Source organism: Astatotilapia calliptera, chromosome 12, assembly GCF_900246225.1.
Source record: "Astatotilapia calliptera chromosome 12, fAstCal1.2, whole genome shotgun sequence".
Taxonomy (NCBI): domain Eukaryota; kingdom Metazoa; phylum Chordata; class Actinopteri; order Cichliformes; family Cichlidae; genus Astatotilapia; species Astatotilapia calliptera.
In genome coordinates, this window is record NC_039313.1 from 35,941,941 (window position 1) to 35,962,245 (window position 20,305).

Consider the following 20,305-nt stretch of genomic DNA (forward strand, 5'->3'; position numbering starts at 1 on the left):
GAGAGGACAGTCCCCTGTGGTGCCCCTGTGTTGCTAATCACCTTGTCAGACACACACTGTGGGAGACGTACATATTGTGGTCCAGATGGGTGTAGATACGATTAAGCAGGGAGATGATATTTAAAGGTGTTACGTTCCCCTAAAAGGGTCCAGGCGGTGAGGGGGAAGTAACAAAAAGTACTCTTTAATTTAAAAGTGTTAAATTAAAGAGTTTTATTAAAGTTTCTATTGATAGCTCAACTAAAAGAGACGGACAAGCTGCTATCACCATTTAAAGAAACAAAACAAAACTCAAGCATCGGTCAGTAAACTGAAAAGTAAGTCAAACAGACATTAGTAACCAAACACACTCTCCACTGAGCAGGAGCAAGCAATCAAAGTGATGTGTTCTGTGTGTCGAAGCTTCGAATCGTGTGTCGGGTAATCTCGGGGGAGTTTTTGTGAAGTGCGTATCGAGGCTTGCTTTGATTACGCATGCAGTGACGTTCGAGGCCTCGCGGGCAGTCCGTACCATGTGACTGATTCAGGAACTGGCTCGCCGGTTTGCGCCAGATTCGAAATAAAATGGGCAGCAAAACACAGCTGATTTCGCCATCACTGTGTTGTGGAATTAGATTACGTACATGCTACATAGTTACTTGAGCATTTCTTCTTCGATGGAACCAGCAAGGAAGAGATTTTTTTTATCTCATCTCTCCTAATAAAGCATGCACACAGTCATAAATGTCACGAATGATAAGCACCATGAGATAAATAAATAAACAACACTACAGATCCTATAATCTGATTTCTGTCTTTTAGTTTATTAAAAAGTGAAGCGTCACACACTAGTTTGTGTCATTATCCAGATGTACATAAGCATGATTACACAGTTACACAATCATGTCTGTCCTGATAGTTTCCACTTTCTCGTTTGTATCAGACATACTGAGACAATATTCGGGATAAATAACCATGAAAACAATTTACTTATTCAGTTTAGAGGTTTACACGTCATTATAATCACAGAGCCTGTTTCACTTGAATCGTCCACTTGATGGCGCAGTAGAACAAAGGAATCACCACAATGCTTCGAACCATGAGTCGACCAGTTGGATGGAAAGCTTCAGTTCATCACGAGGCTTCATCTCACCATCACTAGCTGCAACCACCAACATGGCTCTCTGGCCCAGAGCTCACCTTTCCCTGTGCTTAAATACCTGTAATTGCTGATGCTGTACAAAAGAAAAAGGTGGCACCTAAGGCAGGAGAGCTGGTAGGACACGCCCACACAGGCAACTTCAGGAGGAGGCCCTGCTCTTTAAACAAAGAAAAGTCAAAGGAACCTCTGAACCGTGAGGCTCACTTACATGATTCAGAAGAAATGTTTCTTTTTAATTGAATATTAAAAAAATAAGGCCGGGACCTTTTTGGACAAATAACAAATATCGAGACAGAAAATAATCAGACAGAATACAGAGAAGCTGAACGGCAGAAGACAGTGGTCGTCTATATGAAGGCCTCATATCCCCACAGCACCACGATCCTCTTCTGCTCCACATTCATAGTGTCTGATACTATTTCTATGGTAATGCAGCATTAAGCTTGTTATGAAGCCACGTCCAAAGTTTTGCTTTAGTTAGCATTCTTCAGTTAAACACACTCAATTAGAGAAATTTTAGAGAATATGCAGCACTTTGATTAGAGCGTTTTAGATGCTTTAGCGGCACCTAGTGGCACCAAAAAGTAAATTCAGCCACGGCAGCATGTGATGGAAACATGTTCTCCAAGATCTTGAAGTGATTAAAATTCTTAAAAAAAAAAACAACATATGCACTGTACTGTTTATAACCCGTCACTAAAGTCCAGCTTCACTTTGTCTTATCTCTGTTTGTCAGGAGTTAACGTCCATCATCAGATACTGTCTCGTGGAGGCTGAGAAACGTCAGATGACATCGTTGTCCTTCCCAGCCATCGGGACAGGACACCTGAGCTTCCCCAGAGCCCTGGTGTCCAAACTCCTGCTGAGGGAGATCCGCTCGTACAGCAGCAGCAGAAACCCTCGCTGTCTGAGAGAGGTGGTCATCGTCGTTCACCCCAGTGACAGCCAAACCGTGGATGTGAGTTTGTGACTCTGATAGGAGCTGTTTAAGTGCTTATCATGTTCTGACAGTGAGCACTAGAGACGAGCAAACCCACCCTGTTAGTGAGTGAAAGCACAGAGTAACACACAGTACATACTGTTTATCACATGAAATGGGTACGAGAAGGATGAGAAGGTTTAATTAACTCAGCCTGCAAATATAGCAACAGGAAGCAATAAGAACTAGAAACAGACAAAACCAGACTATATCAAATAGTTACTTTTAGAATTTTGTTGTCTTAAAATCTAATTACAACTGCTGTGAGGTTTAAAATGATGTAATGTGTGAACATAAGTCTAACTGTTAACTTATCAATTCATTGAGCTGCAGTTATAGCAGTAACATCTAAGTTATATTGTTGTTGGTCAGTGTTTCACCAGAGAGTTCACCGGTCAGAGGAACGTCCAGCGTGAACGGCATGATTTTAATGAGCCACCAGTTCAACAGCCTGTCAGCCAATCACAACACTCCTCAGGTAAGCAGTCCTTTTAAACTTTACAATGAGTGATTATTTAATATTAAACCACTATATGATGATTTAATAGAGTTTAGTTAGGTCATAGAAACATGATGGCAGTCACAGTTTTATAAGAACATCAGTAACAACTCGTGTCTTTATGATGTAAATAGACGATGGGTTAAGGTTGTGCAACAAGTGTCGCTTTTTAGCTTTATGTTAAAAACATTATGAGCCGGACTCAGATGGCCAGTGGTATGAGGCAGAAGAGGGAAAAATTATTTCTAACCACTAAACCCCATCAATTCAATTCAGTTGAAAATTCTTGTTTTAACACATTTAAGACAAATCAGCTGAGCTATTTAATTAGTGATCAGAAAAGGACTCGTTATTTACAGATAAGGATCTTAGTCACTGGTGTTATTTCGAGCCTCCAGATAAAATCGCAGGTCTAAAATCATCCACTGAAAGTCTGCGTGTGCTTGTTTCAGCCACTTTTGGCCCAGTTTTGTCCACCTCCCTCGGTGTGTACCAGATGCAGATGGGTCAGCTCGCTTTAGAGGTGTCGTCAGGTGACATCACCAAAGAGACCTGTGATGTCATTGTCAACTCGTCCAATCAGACCTTTAACCTTAAAGCAGGTGAGTGTTTCTGAGTGCTAAAAACACAAAGTCTGTATTTAACTGTACAAAGTCAATGTACCGTCTGACTTACTGCTCTCCTCTTATCTTTTCTCAGGAGTGTCAAAGGCGATCTTGGACGGCGCTGGAATAACAGTTGAGCGAGAGTGTGCGCAGTTCGGTGTGTGCCTACAATTTCGTTGTACATGTACACTGATGATGAAGGGCTATTCTACTCTATTCTATTCTACATGGAATGGCACACTTGACTCCCTTTTCAGCATCACCAGGCAGTTAAAACTGAAAATTTATTAATTTCAAAACCCTGAAGTCTGTTTCAGTTTATTCAGAAATCAAACGTAAAGTAGTTATTTGTGAAATAGGTTCCCTGAAAACTGTCCAGAGCTCATAAACAGAATCCTAGATATCAGATGATATACAGGAAATACATCATTCCCAACATACACTGTACGTACAATGCCAACCTAAATCACTAAATAAATAATACAAATCCAATGGATCTAGACAGTCGTACACGGAAATAGTTGTGTGAATTTAAGTATGAACTTTAATATTGCGCTATGTTTAAAGTTCAAAGCTATATTTACTATACAGGGTTCAGAATCAAACATATTTTAGTAGCAGTTTATTAAATTCCTGTTAAAGATAGTGGTTGATGACAGTGGTTAACATTTATAAAGTGTTTCGAAGCTCTTACTTGTCTTAACACAAACTCGTACATTTACGTTTGCATTTCTTTCCACTCAAAAATTATCTTTCCTTCGTGTTGTGAGTGAGTCTGCTGTTCAGTCTTAATGTCACATTACACATAACACAGACATTATGAAAGTGTTACAGTTAACGTCAGAAGTTTGTAGGATCATCTTCTGTGGACTGTGTCATGGCTCGTATACCTGCTTTATGTAAAGTCTGTAATCTGTTGAGATAAGTAGGAGACGCTTTGTACCATATAAGATTACAATCATAAAAATAAGGCTCAAACAAAGACTGGTACAAGGTAAGTAGAGCTTCACATTAAAGGAATGGAAAAAATGAGCTAACATATTTAATGTCTTTATTAATTCTTCAAGATGCCTCGTAAAGGTCAGATATTTACCAATTTAAACCTTTAATAAATTATTGAATTTTACTTTCAACTTTCAATAACTGGACCATTTATCAGGATACAGACATGTTCAATACTTTTCCAATTTCAGCAAACATTACAAAATTCTAGAGGAATAGACACCGAATCACTGAAATATGAAAGGAAAAGACGTCGTCCTAATATTGACCACTTTGAGATCACAAATTTAATAGTTTTGCTAATGTTGATTTTATAGCATTTATTTATAAATGTACATATAACTTCCAAACGAGTGCTGTCTCTCTGATGGATTTTGAAATTAATCGCATCAAATTCTTTTGTTAAGATTCCACCTCTGTGATCAGCATCTTTAATTTCTTTTTTCACAGATATCCAAGTTAAATAATTAACTTGTAAAAAATGAGAGAGAAAGGAGGGTAGGATGAAGAGCAGTTAGTGAATAAGGAAGTGCAGGCAATTAGTAAGGAAGTGATGCCAGCTATGAAGAGAATAAAGACTGGAAAGGTGATTGGTACAGATGGCAGGTATGGAGAGGTCTAGGACAGAGAGACATTTTTAGGAGACTGTTTGACATATGAGAGGACACCTGAAGAATGGAGAAGTTTACTGATATCATTAAGAAAATGATATGTGATGTTTGCAGACACTGTGAGCAGGTAGAGGACCTCTAAAGGGAGCAGCTGAAAAAAGAGCATGGCCTTATAAATGCAGTTTATATTGGCACTCAGGAGGAGTAATAGCTAGTGATGGGCAGAAAAAGCTTCATGAAGCACTGAAGCTTTTCATCCAATTGGTTCACCCCAGCGCAAAGCTTCTTGAAGCTTCATTTGCTCTAGTAGGACACCTACTGGACGTAAAAATATTAGTTGGCATGAATTTGAAGAGTGTGGCATTTTGCACACAGCCTGTAAATGTCAACAACAAAAGGAGTGTGTAAAACATCTATATTGTAGTGATGGCAGTATACTGTGTATATTTATAGTGGCAGTATGGGAAATGATTATTTGGAAATGCTTGAAATGGAAACGATCATTTACTGTGAGGTGAGGTGTGGTTGGGGTGTGGACAGTGGTTGTGCTTTTGTAACGTTGAGGTATGGACAGCTACACACTGAGGCCTCAGTCCTGCCTGTTCACATTTTATTCAGTAAAAACTAAATTTTCACTGCTTTTATAACCTTTAGTGGGGAGAACATAGCTAGGATTTAATGATTTAACAAATCTTTTGAATCCTTTGTCCTCCACAATGCTAAATAGCTGGGAGTCCTCGATCACCATGGTAACCAGGTCTTCATCTATTTGAGATTGTTCTCCTGAGGAAAGACAATAAAGACAAAGCACAAATATAAATATCACACACGTAACTTATAACAGTTGTATAATATTGTTATATCATTTAGTAACATTACTGCATGCTATATTATCATTGCATTTGATGGCTCACCTGGTCTTGCTCCACAATCGGTGTTCCCCTTATTCTCATGCAAAGCTCTGTAGTGCCTAAGCATGGATGAGGTGTTGTTGTTATAGCCCAGCTCCCTGGCACAGAGCAAACACTTCACCTTGTACACAAGTAACGACAGCTTAACATAAATTGTATTGCACCATCAGTATTATGAAAATGCATCTTCTGTAGAAATTTACATACCTTGTTGGGAGGAATAAGATCAAAATGTTCCCACACAGGGGAGGACATCCTCCTCTTCTTAGCTGGCTCCATTCTCTCCTGACTTTCTCTCCTCACTCTCATAAACCTCCAAACTGTCTCCAAACTCTCACTAACCGCAACTCTCCATCAAACACCCACATTTTGAATGAAGTCTGAGGGGTTTATATCGCTGTCATAGCTCGCGGCAAAGTTCGAACCACTTCATGAACCAGTCACGTGGTACAGCCGGGCAGTGAGGCTTCGGACGTCATCATTTTCAGCTCCTCCCATAAATGAAGCAAGCCTCGATACGCGCATCGCGGAAACGCCCCCTCCATTACTCGACACAAGCTTCGAAGCCTCGATACAGAACGTCACATCACTAGTAATAGCCCTAGGAAGGTTGTCTCCTTTGGAGATAAACTGGTCAAAACTATTTGCAAGATTTTCATCATTTAATAAATTCTGGCACAATTTCTTGCTCAACTGTTTTTAGGTGTTAAATCCTCCCAATTCTTTCGATCTTTGGGCTGAAGGAAGGACACTACTCGGTGTATAAATGCTCAATCAACAATCTTTTATTCCATACAATTCAACACTTTATGAGCACAAACCATCCGGATGGGGAGACATGCATGAAGAGGGTCACAGCAAGTCTCAAACTGGTGGAGGGTTACTCAAACTCTCCTAGCCTCCAGTGGCCCCCACCTAGTCGTAAAAACCTAAACATTCACATTCTCTCTAACTCCCAGCGAGCCTGACTTATGACCTTGGCTCCCTGTTTTGTCTGCCTTCAACAACGGTGGGGGTGATGTGCTCTCTGTCTCCTCCACTATCAGAAAAAGCAAAGTCAGCAAAGTCCTGACTCTCTGAAAACAGTATTTCCTATAACTCAGCAGTATAATGCATCATAAACCATATCATTCATTCACACTGAATCAGCAATTTAATACAAATCAGTTTAATAACTGTAATAGTTTTCACCTTCTTCTAATTCAGGAGAATCCTGCAAACTATCCATCCATCCATCCATCTTCATCCGCTTATCCGAGGTCGGGTCGCGGGGGTAGCAGCCTAAGCAAAGAGGTCCAGACCTCCCTCTCCCCAGCCACCTCCTCCAGCTTGTCCGGGGGAATACCAAGGCGTTCCCAGGCCAGCCGAGAGATATAATCTCTCCAGCGTGTCCTGGGTCTGCCCCGGGGCCTCCTCCCGGTGGGACATGCCTGGAACACCTCGCCCAGGAGGCGCCCAGGGGGCATCCTTGCCAGATGCCCGAACCACCTCAACTGGCTCCTTTCGATGTGGAGCAGCAGCTGCTCTACTCTAAGCCCCTCCCGGATGGCCGAACTTCTCACCCTATCTCTAAGGGAGAGGCCAGCCACCCTTCGGAGGAAGCTCATTTCCGCCGCTTGTATCCGCGATCTCGTTCTTTCGGTCACTACCCACAGCTCGTGGCCATAGGTGAGGGTAGGGACGTAGATCGACCGGTAAATTGAGAGCTTCGCTTTTACACTCAGCTCCCTCTTCACCACGACTGACCGGTGCAGCGTCCGCATTACTGCAGCCGCAGCCCCAATCCGTCTGTCGATCTCCAGCTCCCTTCTCCCATCACTCGCGAACAAGACCCCGAGATACTTGAACTCCTCCACTTGGGGCAGGAACTCATCCCCGACCCGGAGTGGGCACTCCACCCTTTTCCGGCTGAGAACCATGGCCTCAGATTTGGAGGTGCTGATCCTCATTCCCGCTGCGTTACACTCGGCTGCGAACCGCTCCAGTGCGAGCTGGAGGCCCTCACCCGATGAAGCCAACAGAACCACATCATCCGCAAAAATCAGAGATGAGATTCTGAGGCCACCAAAGCGAAAGCCCTCCGCCACTTGGCTGCGCCTAGAAATCCTGTCCATAAAAATTATGAACAGAACCGGAGACAAAGGGCAGCCTTGGCGGAGCCCATCACCCACCGGGAACGAGTCCGACTTATTGCCGGCAATGCGAACCAAGCTCTTGCAACGGTTGTATAGGGATTGAATGGCCCGTAGCAATGGGCCAGACACCCCATACTCGCGCAACACCTCCCACAGGACGCCCCGAGGGACACGGTCGAATGCCTTCTCCAGGTCCACAAAACACATGTAGACTGGTTGGGCAAACTCCCATGCACCCTCAAGTATCCTCGAGAGGACAAAGAGCTGGTCCAGTGTTCCGCGACCAGGACGAAAACCGCATTGTTCCTCCTGTATCCGAGGTTCGACTAGCGGACGAACCCTCCTCTCCAGCACCCTGGCATAGACTTTCCCGGGGAGGCTGAGGAGTGTGATCCCCCTGTAGTTGGAACACACCCTCCGGTCCCCCTTCTTGAAGATGGGGACCACCACCCCGGTCTGCCAGTCCACAGGTACTGCCCCTGATCTCCACGCTACCTTATCGTGGTGGAGGGGTTTGTGTGTCCCAGGGATCCCAGGGGCTATGTTGTCTGGGGGCTTTTGCCCCCTGGTAGGGTCTCCCATGGCAAACTGGTCCTGGGTGAGGGACCAGACAAAGAGCGATTCAGAAGACCCCCATGAAAAGAATATCGAGGGAACAGTTTACCCTGCCCGGGATAGGGTTACCGGGGCCCCGCCCTGGAGCCAGGCCCGGGGAGGGTGCCCGAGGGCGAGCGTCTGGTGGCCGGGCCTTAGTCCATGGGGCCCGGCCGGGCACAGCCCGAAGAGGAGACATGGGCCCATCCTCCCGCAGGCCCACCACCCGCAGGAGGCGCCATAGGGGTCGGGTGCATTGTGAGCCGGGTGGCGGCCAGGAGCGGAGGCCCTGGCGGACCGACCCCCGGCTGCCAAGACTGGCAATAGGGACATGGAATGTCACCTCTCTGGTGGGGAAGGAGCCTGAGTTGGTGCGTGAGGTTGAGAGGTACCGGCTAGATATAGTTGGGCTCACCTCTACGCATTGTCTGGGCTCTGGAACCAGTCTCCTGGAGAGGGGCTGGACTCTGTCTCAGTCTGGAGTTGCCCCTGGTGAGAGGCGGCGGGCTGGGGTGGGTATTCTTATATCCCCTCGGCTTGCTGCCGGTACGTTGGGGTTTTTCCCGGTGGACGAGAGGGTTTGTTCCCTGCGCCTTAGGGTCGGGGAACGGGTCCTGACTGTCATCTGCGCTTATGCGCCGAGTGGCAGTTCGGAGTACCCAGCCTTCTTAGAGTCCCTGGGGGGGTGCTGGAAGGTGCTCCACCTGGAGACTCTGTTGTCCTGCTGGGAGACTTCAATGCTCACGTGGGTAACGACAGCGAGACCTGGAGGGGCGTGATTGGGAGGAACGGCCTCCCTGATCTGAACCCGAGCGGTGCTTTGTTATTGGACTTCTGTGCTAATCACAGTTTGGCCATAACGAACACCCTGTTCGAACATAAGAGTGTCCATAAGTGCACGTGGCACCAGGATGCTCTAGGCCGTAGGTCGATGATCGATTTTGTAATCGTATCACCAGACCTGCGACCATATGTTCTGGACACTCGGGTAAAGAGAGGGGCTGAGCTGTCAACTGATCACCACCTGGTGGTGAGTTGGATCAGGTGGCGGGGGAGGACGCTGGACAGACCTGGTGCACCTAAACGCGTAGTGAGGGTGTGCTGGGAACGTCTAGCAGAGGCCCCAGTCCGCGAGATCTTCAACGCACACCTCCGGCAGAGCTTCAACAGCATTCCGAGGGAGACTGGGGACATTGAGTCCGAATGGACCATGTTCAGCGTCTCCATTGCCGAAGCTGCTGCATTGAGCTGCGGCCGCAAGGTGGTTGGTGCCTGCCGTGGTGGTAATCCCCGAACCAAATGGTGGACACCAGAGGTGAAGGGAGCCACCAGGCTGAAGAAGGAGGCCTATCGGGCTTGGTTAGCCTGTGGGACTCCGGAGGCAGCCGACAGGTATCGACAGGCCAAGCGGAATGCGGCTCGGGCAGTGGCTGAAGCAAAAACTCGGGTGTGGGAGGAGTTCGGAGAGGCCATGGAAAAAGACTTTCGGACTGCCTCGAAGAGATTCTGGCAAACCGTCAGGCGTCTCAGGAGGGGAAAGCGGTGCTCTACCTGCACTGTGTATAGTGCTGGCGGAGCGCTGTTGACGTCGACTGAGAAAATTGTCGGGCGGTGGAAGGAATACTTCGAGGACCTCCTTAATCCTGCAAACTAAAACTACATAATAGTTTCACAATCTTTAATTAGGGGTCTAACATGGCATTAGATAATATTATAATCCCACAGAGGAAGCACAGGTTTGTATGTTTCTATTGACTTACACTTAGTGTCACCTTATTTCTGTATTTTATATATAATTCTTTGTTTCCATCCCTGAATTTTAATATAACATTCATAAAGTATGTTCTTTTTTAAACTAAATTTTAATACCTGAGTAAGCCATTTTTTATTTATTTTTAAAATGATTTCAGGTATGGTGGAGTTTGTGCACAGTGGTTAGCACTGTTGCCTCACAGCAAGAAGGTCCTGAGTTCGATTCCACCATCAGGCCGAGTCTTTCTGTGTGGAGTTTGCATGTTCTCCCCGTGTTTGCGTGGGTTCCCCCTGGGTACTCCGGCCCCCTCCCACAGTCCAAAGGCATGCAGTTAGTGGGGTTAATTGATTCATCTAAATTGCCCATAGGCGTGAATGGTTGTCTGTCCCTGTGTGTTGGCCCTGCGACAGACTGGCGACCTGTCCAGGGTGTACCCCGCCTCTCGCCCTATGACAGCTGGGATAGGCTCCAGCGCCCCCCGCGACCCTGAAAAGTATAAGCGGTAGAGGATGGATGGATGAAGTTTATGGAGTGAGTTATTTAATCGATTAAAGCATTAAATTTTGCATCTGGTTCTTTGCAACTAAATACTGAAACTCATGATCGATATATGTTTTTTCAGTTTTCATCCTTGTCCCTTGTATACAGAGATTTATCCAGAGTCTCTGAATCTTTTGGTGATATTATGTACTGTAGATGATAAGACACTTAAACACTTTGCAATTTTGCATTTACTGAAACGTTTCCACAGTTTGCACAGCTACTCACACAGAAACATGTGCAAGTAGCCTGCAGGAGGTCATTTTGACAGTGCTCCTCTTCTTCCTCACACAAAGGCGCATATACCAGTCCTGTTACTGGGTTGATGCACTTCTACAGCCCTGTCCAGCTGTGTTTGGCCCATCGCTTAGACTAACAATCAATATCGATCAATATCTTTACTGTAAAGTCACTACCTTGCTGTTACTACCTTTTACCAAATTTCAGGTCCCGATGTGAAAAATAGAATTTCAAAGTTATGGATCAGATTGGAATACTTTTTAAAATATTTCAAACGTGTAACGCTTTGGACTGGAAAATACCAATTCTGCCACACTGTGTTATAAGCCTCATGTGCTTCCACTCTGCAGTGAGTTCCATGGCTCAGCCTCATGCAATGATCCTGACATCAGCCGGGCAGCTGCCCAGCAGGAACATCGTCCACGTCGTCGGCCAGAACGACCCTGCAAACATTAAAGACATGGTTTACTCAGTGCTGAAGTTCTGCGAGGAGAACAAGTTCAGCTCTGTGGCCTTCCCTGCCCTGGGAACAGGTCTGTACATATTATTTATGGTATTCACTGATTTGCTGTGCAGCAGTGTGCAGAGGTCATTACTGCATGAGGAACTGTGGCAAAGGTCCCATCAGAGTTTGTGTCACACCAAATTAATATTAAGCTGAAACACACCAACTAACCAGATCCCTTCTACAGAGTCTTTGAGATCTTAGATTACACCAAAACCATCAGTTTGTTGGTTTTGTCCAACTCTTTCATCTTCGAGCTGTAATGAATGTTGCAGCCAGATGTGAGATTGTTGCTCTGTTGAGTTTCACAAAGTGTACTCTTCATCCTGTTTCCATCCTTTCATCATCACCATCATCATCCTTGTCTGCCTGTCAGGTCAGGGAGGGGCCAGCCCTTCAGCGGTGGCTGATGCCATGGTGGATGCAGTGGTGGAGTTTGTGAGGAAGAAACAGCCGAGGTTTGTTCGGAGTGTGAAGATCCTGATCTTCCAGACGGCCATGCTGAACGATTTCCACATGAGCATGAAGAAGAGACAGGGAGAGACGGTGGAGGAGAAGAGTGTCTTTGGCAAATTCAAAGGTACGTCGGTGTTGTTTGGTAGGGAAACCCAACTGTAGATGGGAAATTGTTTACTTATCCATTTCATTTTGATCATGGTGGCTTAAAAAGTACCAGTAAATTTCTCCTAAAAGACAACGTTTGCTCTTTTATTGACCAAAATCAAAAAGGCATTTCAGAATAACTTGAACTATCTGAACATCTCTGTGGTTTGATCCTGAAGATGTAAGTCTCTCTTGATGTGTTTTTAACATGTTTTTTAATTTCCCTCCTGGTCATTGTGGTGAAGGCAATGGTGCATTTGATAGGCAGTGTTCTTTTAAAAAAGCAGTAATAATGTTAATGAAACTGTAAAATGTCTTTGTGTAAGGATCTGTTTTCTATGTTTTTTGTAATTGGGGTTTTAGTACGGGCAGAACTTGAATTTGAATGCTTTTTAAAACTGAATTTGAATGAGCCCAAGTTAAAATTCAGTGTATTGGTTTGAAAATGATCATCACTAAATTGAAAGAAAGAAATCATTTAAAGGCCAGAATTACCCTGACATTCATGCTCACAATGAGTGTTTGGAAACTTCTGATCATAACATAAAATGTTGTCAGATGGATTCACGTTGGATATTATTATTGTTTCAGCAACAGTCCGCCAGTTCATGTCAGGTCTGGTATCCGGGTCGGCTCAGTCCAGCTCTGTTGACTTAGTTCTGGAGAGGGAAGAGTTTGAGCCCACAGTGTTTCAGCTGTGTGCCGACGACAACAAGGTACGCATTTATTCATTTATTTTTTATTCCAACAATATTTAATTTTTTGCACACACATGGATGGATAGAAAACAAGCAAACAATCAAACATATCCTGCCTATTGTAGCAAGGCAATCTGGATCGAGCAACGTGCCCAAAGTCAAACTGCAAATCTTTGTGCTAATCAGAGAACAAAACAAATCAAAGCCTGTGTGGTCTAAAACAGAAGATGGCTCCCCTCAGCTGTAGCTCCCACAAGCTTTGGTGAAAAAATAAACCTAAGAAAATGTTAAATGTTTCAGGCATAACCTTCCCTTTAAGTAGCTAACCTGATGGGTAATGTATTCTGTGCCAACGGTTGAATGTTGTGGTGAAGACAGGGACCGCCTCTCTCTCTGCAGTGTGTGTGCGAGTGAGAGTAACATCTGCAGTACGAAGTTTACAGCGAGTGAGAAGAAGAAAAGTATGCTTATAGTAGCAGCTGCTGCAGCCAAAAGAGAGTCGAACAGGCCCAGCTGTGAGCGAAATGTTAGGATTCAGCTGATCACTGTGTTTACCGCCTCCAGAGGAATAATGTTCTGCTGGTGCAACTTTCCGATGCCTCTCTCCACTTTGCTATAAGTTGACCCAGACCAGACAGCTGGTTAGCAGCTACAAGCCAAACTCAACGTGATCTGTGCATAACAGGTGATTCGTCCACACATACTTAAAGTTTTGTGAGTAAGCGAGAGAGATGTTATGTGTAGTTTTAGACATGTGTCAAGCTGAACTTAAATAAATAAATTCTCTCTCCAGACTGGAACGACATTGCTCACAGACAAATCTGGCTGCTGTCAGAGAGCCTGTGTAGAATTACTGGACAGACTGATGCACATTAAATGTTTCCAGAACACTGAATAAATCTATTTCTGTGAGTTTAAGAAAATGTATCGATACCTGTAACTAAAATGTACCACGATTTCTCCAACCCTGCAGGCTTTGAGTGAGGCCAAGAAAAGGATTAATGACCTGATTGTTGCTGAGCAGGCACAGAAAACCATCTCTGACCCGTTCATTAGTCAGATGTCACAGGCTGACATGGAGGAGCTGAAGGCTCTGCAGAGGAAACTGACGGTCAGCATCCGTCTGGACAAAGGAGCAGAGGACCAGGACCCCGAGATCCACCTGGAGGGTCTGACCAGAGACGTGTTCACTGCTGAGTCTGCACTTAGGTCAGCAAACAGAGACGTAAATGTTTTTCAAGAATGTTCAGTGCAAGGTCCTAACTGCTTTTTCTATTTGATGACCATCAGGGACATCATCCGGAAAGTGGAGAGGGCGGAGAACTCAAAGAGACAGGCTTTGTTAGTGAGCAGCCTGGTAGAGTGGCAGTATCCAGACCACAGTGGTTCAATGGTGCCGTTTGATATTTACACCAACCTCAAACTGGAGGAGGCGCTAGAGAAGAAACAAAAGGTGAAGATCAAGATCAACAATGAAACGTACACCGCTGATCCAGGACTTAGAAAAGCAGTTACAGCAAAGAGGCCTCCTATGGAGCTCTTTCGGAAAGAGGTGAAGGGTGAGTCATCTAGGCACTTTGTCTTTTATGGAGGTTTTACCTCAGAAAAATGCAACAGGTTAAATGAACACTAAGCGGTGAGTTCTGACTTATTCCCTTAAAATACAAAAAATTTTAATAATAATATAAAAAACAAGCTGAAAAACAGAAGAGGTGATCAGTCTGTAGCCACCACATTTTACATCTTCCACTGAAACTCTAATCACAGCATGTTGTATATATGCACTGTTAGTTTGAACTGAGCTCTTCCAATGATTTTTACAGATGACACTGCTCTGCCTCTGCCTTCTTGTTGGGAGGACATGAAAGGAGACCTTGTGAAGTTGTTTGCTCTGACTCGAGGATCTCAGGAATACAACGACGTGGAGCAGGAACTGACAAAGAATCGACTTCATGTTAACATCATCAGTGTATGTTCAGTCACAAATACACGGAGCAGACTGTATGACTGTGACGGTTAAAAAAATTGACTAGTAAAAGTCTCCATAGTAAACGAAGGTTTTACATATGCTGTACATAAAAGATGGATGAAGTCACCATGGAATCACCCACTGGTGTGAGGTTAAAGCTTTGGTTTTAGCTTCACCATTTATAACTGGATTAATAACAAGTATGATTCAGTGCAGAGAGGTCTGTTAACACATGTTGAGTGAGAAAGATGACTGGAAAGGAAAAACTTAATGCATCATGGGAATCATTAAGTCCACAGTGAAATCCTATAATTTCACTGTGGCCCAAAACTGGAGCTCTGTTAGAATAATTAACAGAACTTCAGCCATATTATTTGTGAGATAATAGGACAATGCTCCAAAAGGCTCCAACAGCACACACATAAATCAAACAAGTAAGTTATATAAAAGTTCCTCCTCATCCCCAAAGTTGGTATGAAGGCAGTGATTATCTATAGAGACCAAAACACAACCATAACGTATGTATTTGTGCTATAAAGTTTGGACATTTAAAATGGGAGTCTATGGGGACTGAAACTGCTGGAGCCAGCCTCAGCAGACCTCTTTCATATGGATGAAATCTTTCAAAGTTCATCTATGTACAAAGAGAGCCAGGTGGAGGTTTCTGCTAGTAAAAAGGAGTAAGGAAGAAATGTTTTCATGATTGAGCAAAAAAGATAAATATCTATATACACACATCATTAGACAAAATAAGCAGAGGTAAGAAGGTAAGAACTATGAGAAGTAATAATGTGTTTGGATTGTGTTGGCAGATTGAACGGGTCCAAAATCCAACACTGTGGCAGAACTACCAGATCCTGAAGAAGCAAATGGAGGCAAAGAATAAACATAAAAACAACGAAAAGCTTCTTTTTCATGGCACCAGGGCTACATCTGTCGATCTCATCAACAACAAAGGCTTCAACCGCAGCTACGCAGGAACAAACGGTACCTGAACACTCATACACGGCACATTTATAGAACAGTAAAATCAATTACAGACGCCATAATATCCTTACCAAATATGTAACAAATAATGTGTGCAAAGAGAAACAATAATATAAAATGTAAACTTTTCATTCATTCAGTTTGTTATTGCAGAAAATTCTGCTGTTAATGTGTGAAATGATGGAATATTGACACTACTGACAACACGATTGGGAGATATCAAAGATATCAAAGTCCATATATTCAGTATTTGCTAAATTACATGTTATTATTGTGAATATAAATTCAGCAAATCTTTCATAAGATTTCGTTAGATTGGTAGATGGTTGCTAGGTAACATGAAGACGTCATATCTATTACTAGTAGAATAATATTGACTGCTAACTTTGAACACCTGCTTGTGTAGGAGAAAAACAGAAAACAAAAAAACAGAGGTTTGTGTGTTGCAGTAAAATATAAGGAGGCCTATAAGGTCAAACACTGCAAGTCAAAACAAAACAAAACATAACAGCAGTTGAATGAAACACAAATGAATTTTAATAGAACAAAGTGAAAGTAGAAAAGAAATCAACTCTTAATTGACAGAGGAAGTGTTTTTGGGGTGGCAATAATGTGACGGACCAGCTGCAGAAGTGACAGAACCCAATACGTGAGAATCACTGAAGGCTCTGCCTCCCATTCTACTTTTAAATACTCTAGGAACAACAAGTAGGCCTGCAGAGCGAGAGCGAAGTGCTCTAATAGGGTGATATGGTACTACAAGGTCATTAAGATAAGATGGGGCCTGATTATTTAAGACCTTGTATGTGAGGAGCAGGATTTTGAATTCAATTCTGGATTTAACAGGAAGCCAATGAAGGGAAGCCAAAACAGGAGAAATATGCTCTCTCTTTCTAGTCCCTGTCAGGACTCTTGCTGCAGCATTTTGGAGTAGCTGAAGGCTTTTCAGTGAGTTTTTTGGACATCCTGATAATAATGAATTACAGTCGTCCAGCCTGGAAGTAATAAATGCATGAACTAGTTTTTCAGCGTCACTCTGAGACAGGATATTTCTAATTTTAGAGATGTTGCGCAAATGGAAGAACGCAGTCTTACATATTTGTTTAATATGTGCGTTGAAGGACATGTCCTGGTCAAAAATGACTCCAAGGTTCCTCACAGTGTTACTGGAGGCCAAGGTAATGCCATCCAGAGTAAGAATCTGCTTAGATACCATATTTCTAAGCTTTTCAGGGCCGAGTACAATAACCTCAGTTTGATCTGAATTAAGAAGCAGAAAGTTAGCGGCCATCCAGGTCTTTATGTCTTTAAGACATTCCTGCAGTTTAACTAATTGGTGTGTGTTATCTGGCTTCATGGACAGATAGAGCTGGGTGTCATCGGCATAGCAGTGTAAATGTATGCTATGTCTTCTAATGATGCTGCCTAAGGGAAGCATGTATAATGTAAACAGAATTGGTCCTAGCACTGAACCCTGTGGAACTCCATAATTAACCTCAGTGTGTGAAGAGGACTCTCCATTTACATGCACAAACTGGAGTCTATTAGATAGATATGATACAAACCACTGCAGTGCAGTACCTGTAATACCTACAGCATGTTCTAATCGCTCTAATAGGATATTATGGTCGACAGTATCGAACGCTGCACTGAGGTCTAGCAGGACAAGCACAGAGATGAGTCCACTGTCAGAGGCCATAAGAAGATCATTTGTAACCTTCACTAAAGCTGTTTCTGTGCTGTGCTGAGCTCTGAAACCTGACTGAAACTCTTCAAATAAGCCATTCCTCTGCAGTTGATCTGTTAGCTGTTTGACAACTACTCTTTCAAGGATGTTTGATATGAAAGGAAGGTTGGAGATTGGCCTATAATTAGCTAAGACTGCTGGGTCTAGAGATGCTTTTTGAGTAAAGGTTTAACTACAGCCAGCTTGAAGGCCTGTGGTACATAGCCGATTATTAGAGATAGGTTGATCATGTTTAAGATCGAAAAATTAATTAATGGCAGGACTTCTTTGAGCAGTTTTGTAGGAATGGGGTCTAAAAGACACGTTGATGGTTTGGAGGAAGTAATTATTGAAGTTAACTCAGAAAGATCAATTAGAGAAAAAGAGTCTAAGTGAATATTAAGTTATTAAATGAAGTCATTACTAGTTAACGTTAAAGGGATGGTTGGCTCAAAAGAGCTCTGACTGTTTGTCAGCCTGGCTACAGAGCTGAAGAGAAACCTGGGGTTGTTCTTATTTTCTTCAATCAGTGATGAGTAATAAGATGTTCTGGCTTTCCGGACGGCTTTCTTATAAAGCAGCAAACTATTTCTCCAGGCTAAATGATGATTTGATAAATTCGTGACATGCCATGAATCATATTTCTGGAGATGCATGTTTGCTATTAGCCGTTTACTGTTTCCTTGTCACTTCAACGACTCTTCCATTATGTTAAACAAAAACACTCGCGTTGTATTTCTATTTCTGTTTTTTTTCCTTGTGTTTTCTTCCACTGCTGCTCAGGTATAGCTTGAGTCAGTGAGAGACATTTTCTGCTGTCTTGTCTTTTGCTGGCTCAACCCTGTAGGCCAGACAGATGTTCCTCAGCAGTTATTATGCTGATTTCCATGTTTTATTTTTTGGCATGTTTTATTTTGATTATTTACAGTCAGTAGTTTATTAATCAATGGATGACACTTTCACTGGTTGTTGGAGAAATAAAACATCCCGTGTTTCACGACAGATTTTCAAATTGCTCAGTCGGATCTATCTACATATTCTTTAGAAGAACAGGCACAAACCTTTTTTTTTACCAACATTTAGGGCGGATGTTCCCGGCTACACCTGGGCTACCAGAAACAAGCCACAGCTTTTTTTTACCCTCCACCTACAAACTGATAGTTAAACACTCTAATGACATACATGATACATATCTGACAGAGACCACAGCTGTGGAGCAGCGTTCACTTAAAAAAAGCTTTTGTCGACCATCTTTGACTAAATCTTTTTATTTATTCACTCTGTCAGTAGGTGCAGCAATCGGCAAAGGTTCTTACTTTGCTGTGAACCCAAACTATTCAGCACAAGGCTACGCCAGCCCTGACGCCAAAGGACACAAGCGCATGTACCAGGCCAAGGTTCTTGTTGGAGAATACACTCAAGGAAACAGTGGCATGATCACCCCTCCAGCCAAATCTGGGAGCGCTTCAGACCTGTATGACAGCGTCACAGATAACATGTCGAATCCAACCATGTTTGTGGTCTTCAATGATATCCAGGCTTACCCAGAATACCTTATAACATTTACATGAGCTGCCACCACTGTGCAACATTTCTGAGAAAAAAATAATAACCTTTCCTCTTATGTTTGTTCTGACTGTTCATTCTTTAAAATTACAAATTATATAAAATATTGTTTGTCTGTTTTCATTTGCTGTTGTCACATTATTTTTAAATATTTTGAAGCACATTTTAAAGGAAGATTAAACTAACGCTGAAATAAATTCCAGTGATTCTCTTCTCTGTTATTTCTTTAATGTGAACAATAATCGGAGAATCGTAAAAGTAAACTCCAGTTTAAATTGTCTCCTGCTGCCATTCCCATTCCCTTCAGGTCACCCAGGGTGTCGCTATGATTAGTCACATATCTAGAAAACTTTGGTGTAGCTGTAACTCACGTCACTTGGTAAACTTACTCACTCAATCACTTCTGGTTGTCACGGGGAATGAGGGACCCGGGTGTGGAGCTTCTGAAGGAACAGACAGTGCTTTTATTTACAGTGAAAAAGGAAGGGTGACAAAGAGTCCAATGTTCAAGTAGTCCTCCGTGTGAGTGAGTTTCCCGTTTCCCAATTGTGTGTGGTACTGTGTCTTCTCCCCTAGTGAGCCAGCATTCAATTCCTCTCCAGCTGAGCCTCCCGTCTCTATCCTAGGAGAAATTAATACAAAAAGTTAAGTCTTCTCTTCAGCAGGTTAGTCTCTACTTAGCTCGATGCCAGCAATTACTACCAGGCTCGGTACAATACTCCCACGCTGACTGTCGCCCAGCACCGCCATTAAATAGGCCATACAATATGGAGGATGATTAGGAACAGCTGGGCACGGAAAAGGGCTTTTCGGCCCTTTTGCTCTCCCTTTTTGTCACTGATGTGTTGGCTGCCTTAGTCTGTGATCGCCTAACGCTCCTATCTATTCGATCCTCTATGATGGGTCTGGATACCTCATCCTCCTGCGACGGTATTTTCCATCCTCCGCTGCCGGTGTCAGGATCTTCGTCAGGCGTCACCAGTGGTACCTTTCTGGATCTACACAAATCACGGAGGAGGAGAGGAAAAAGAGCAGGTGTCCAGGTGAAGCTTAGACTGTTCTGGAAGCGGAGACTAGCTGGTAAGGGGCGGCAAGCATTTCTGGTCCCCTGTGCTCAGACAGTTTCTATGAAGGGGAACTTTTCTTCCATGTCCTTGCTTGAATGTAACGGGCCTGGACCTATGAGACTGTTCATCCAGACTCCCCGGTTGCTTGACCTTCAATCCCCTTGGTGAGTGGAA

General features: G+C 43.5%; 1 protein-coding gene across 2 annotated transcripts in view; it reads left to right on the forward strand.

The window, feature by feature from the left end:
- Window positions 1-19,248, forward strand: part of LOC113034388 (poly [ADP-ribose] polymerase 14-like) — a 37,488-nt gene extending 18,240 nt beyond the window's left edge. The window contains exons 12-23 of one of the 2 annotated variants that reach the window (XM_026188906.1): window positions 1,878-2,099; window positions 2,493-2,598; window positions 3,072-3,221; window positions 3,319-3,381; window positions 11,361-11,543; window positions 11,892-12,095; window positions 12,710-12,834; window positions 13,790-14,025; window positions 14,107-14,375; window positions 14,640-14,785; window positions 15,598-15,772; window positions 18,789-19,248. In XM_026188906.1, the coding sequence (XP_026044691.1) occupies window positions 1,878-2,099; window positions 2,493-2,598; window positions 3,072-3,221; window positions 3,319-3,381; window positions 11,361-11,543; window positions 11,892-12,095; window positions 12,710-12,834; window positions 13,790-14,025; window positions 14,107-14,375; window positions 14,640-14,785; window positions 15,598-15,772; window positions 18,789-19,069 (2,160 nt within the window). In that variant the 3' untranslated portion in view covers window positions 19,070-19,248. Of the gene's footprint in view, window positions 1-1,877; window positions 2,100-2,492; window positions 2,599-3,071; window positions 3,222-3,318; window positions 3,382-11,360; window positions 11,544-11,891; window positions 12,096-12,709; window positions 12,835-13,789; window positions 14,026-14,106; window positions 14,376-14,639; window positions 14,786-15,597; window positions 15,773-18,785 lie in introns of both variants that reach the window. The other variant, XM_026188905.1, reaches the window with a different exon arrangement.
- Window positions 19,249-20,305: the final 1,057 nt, after the last annotated feature.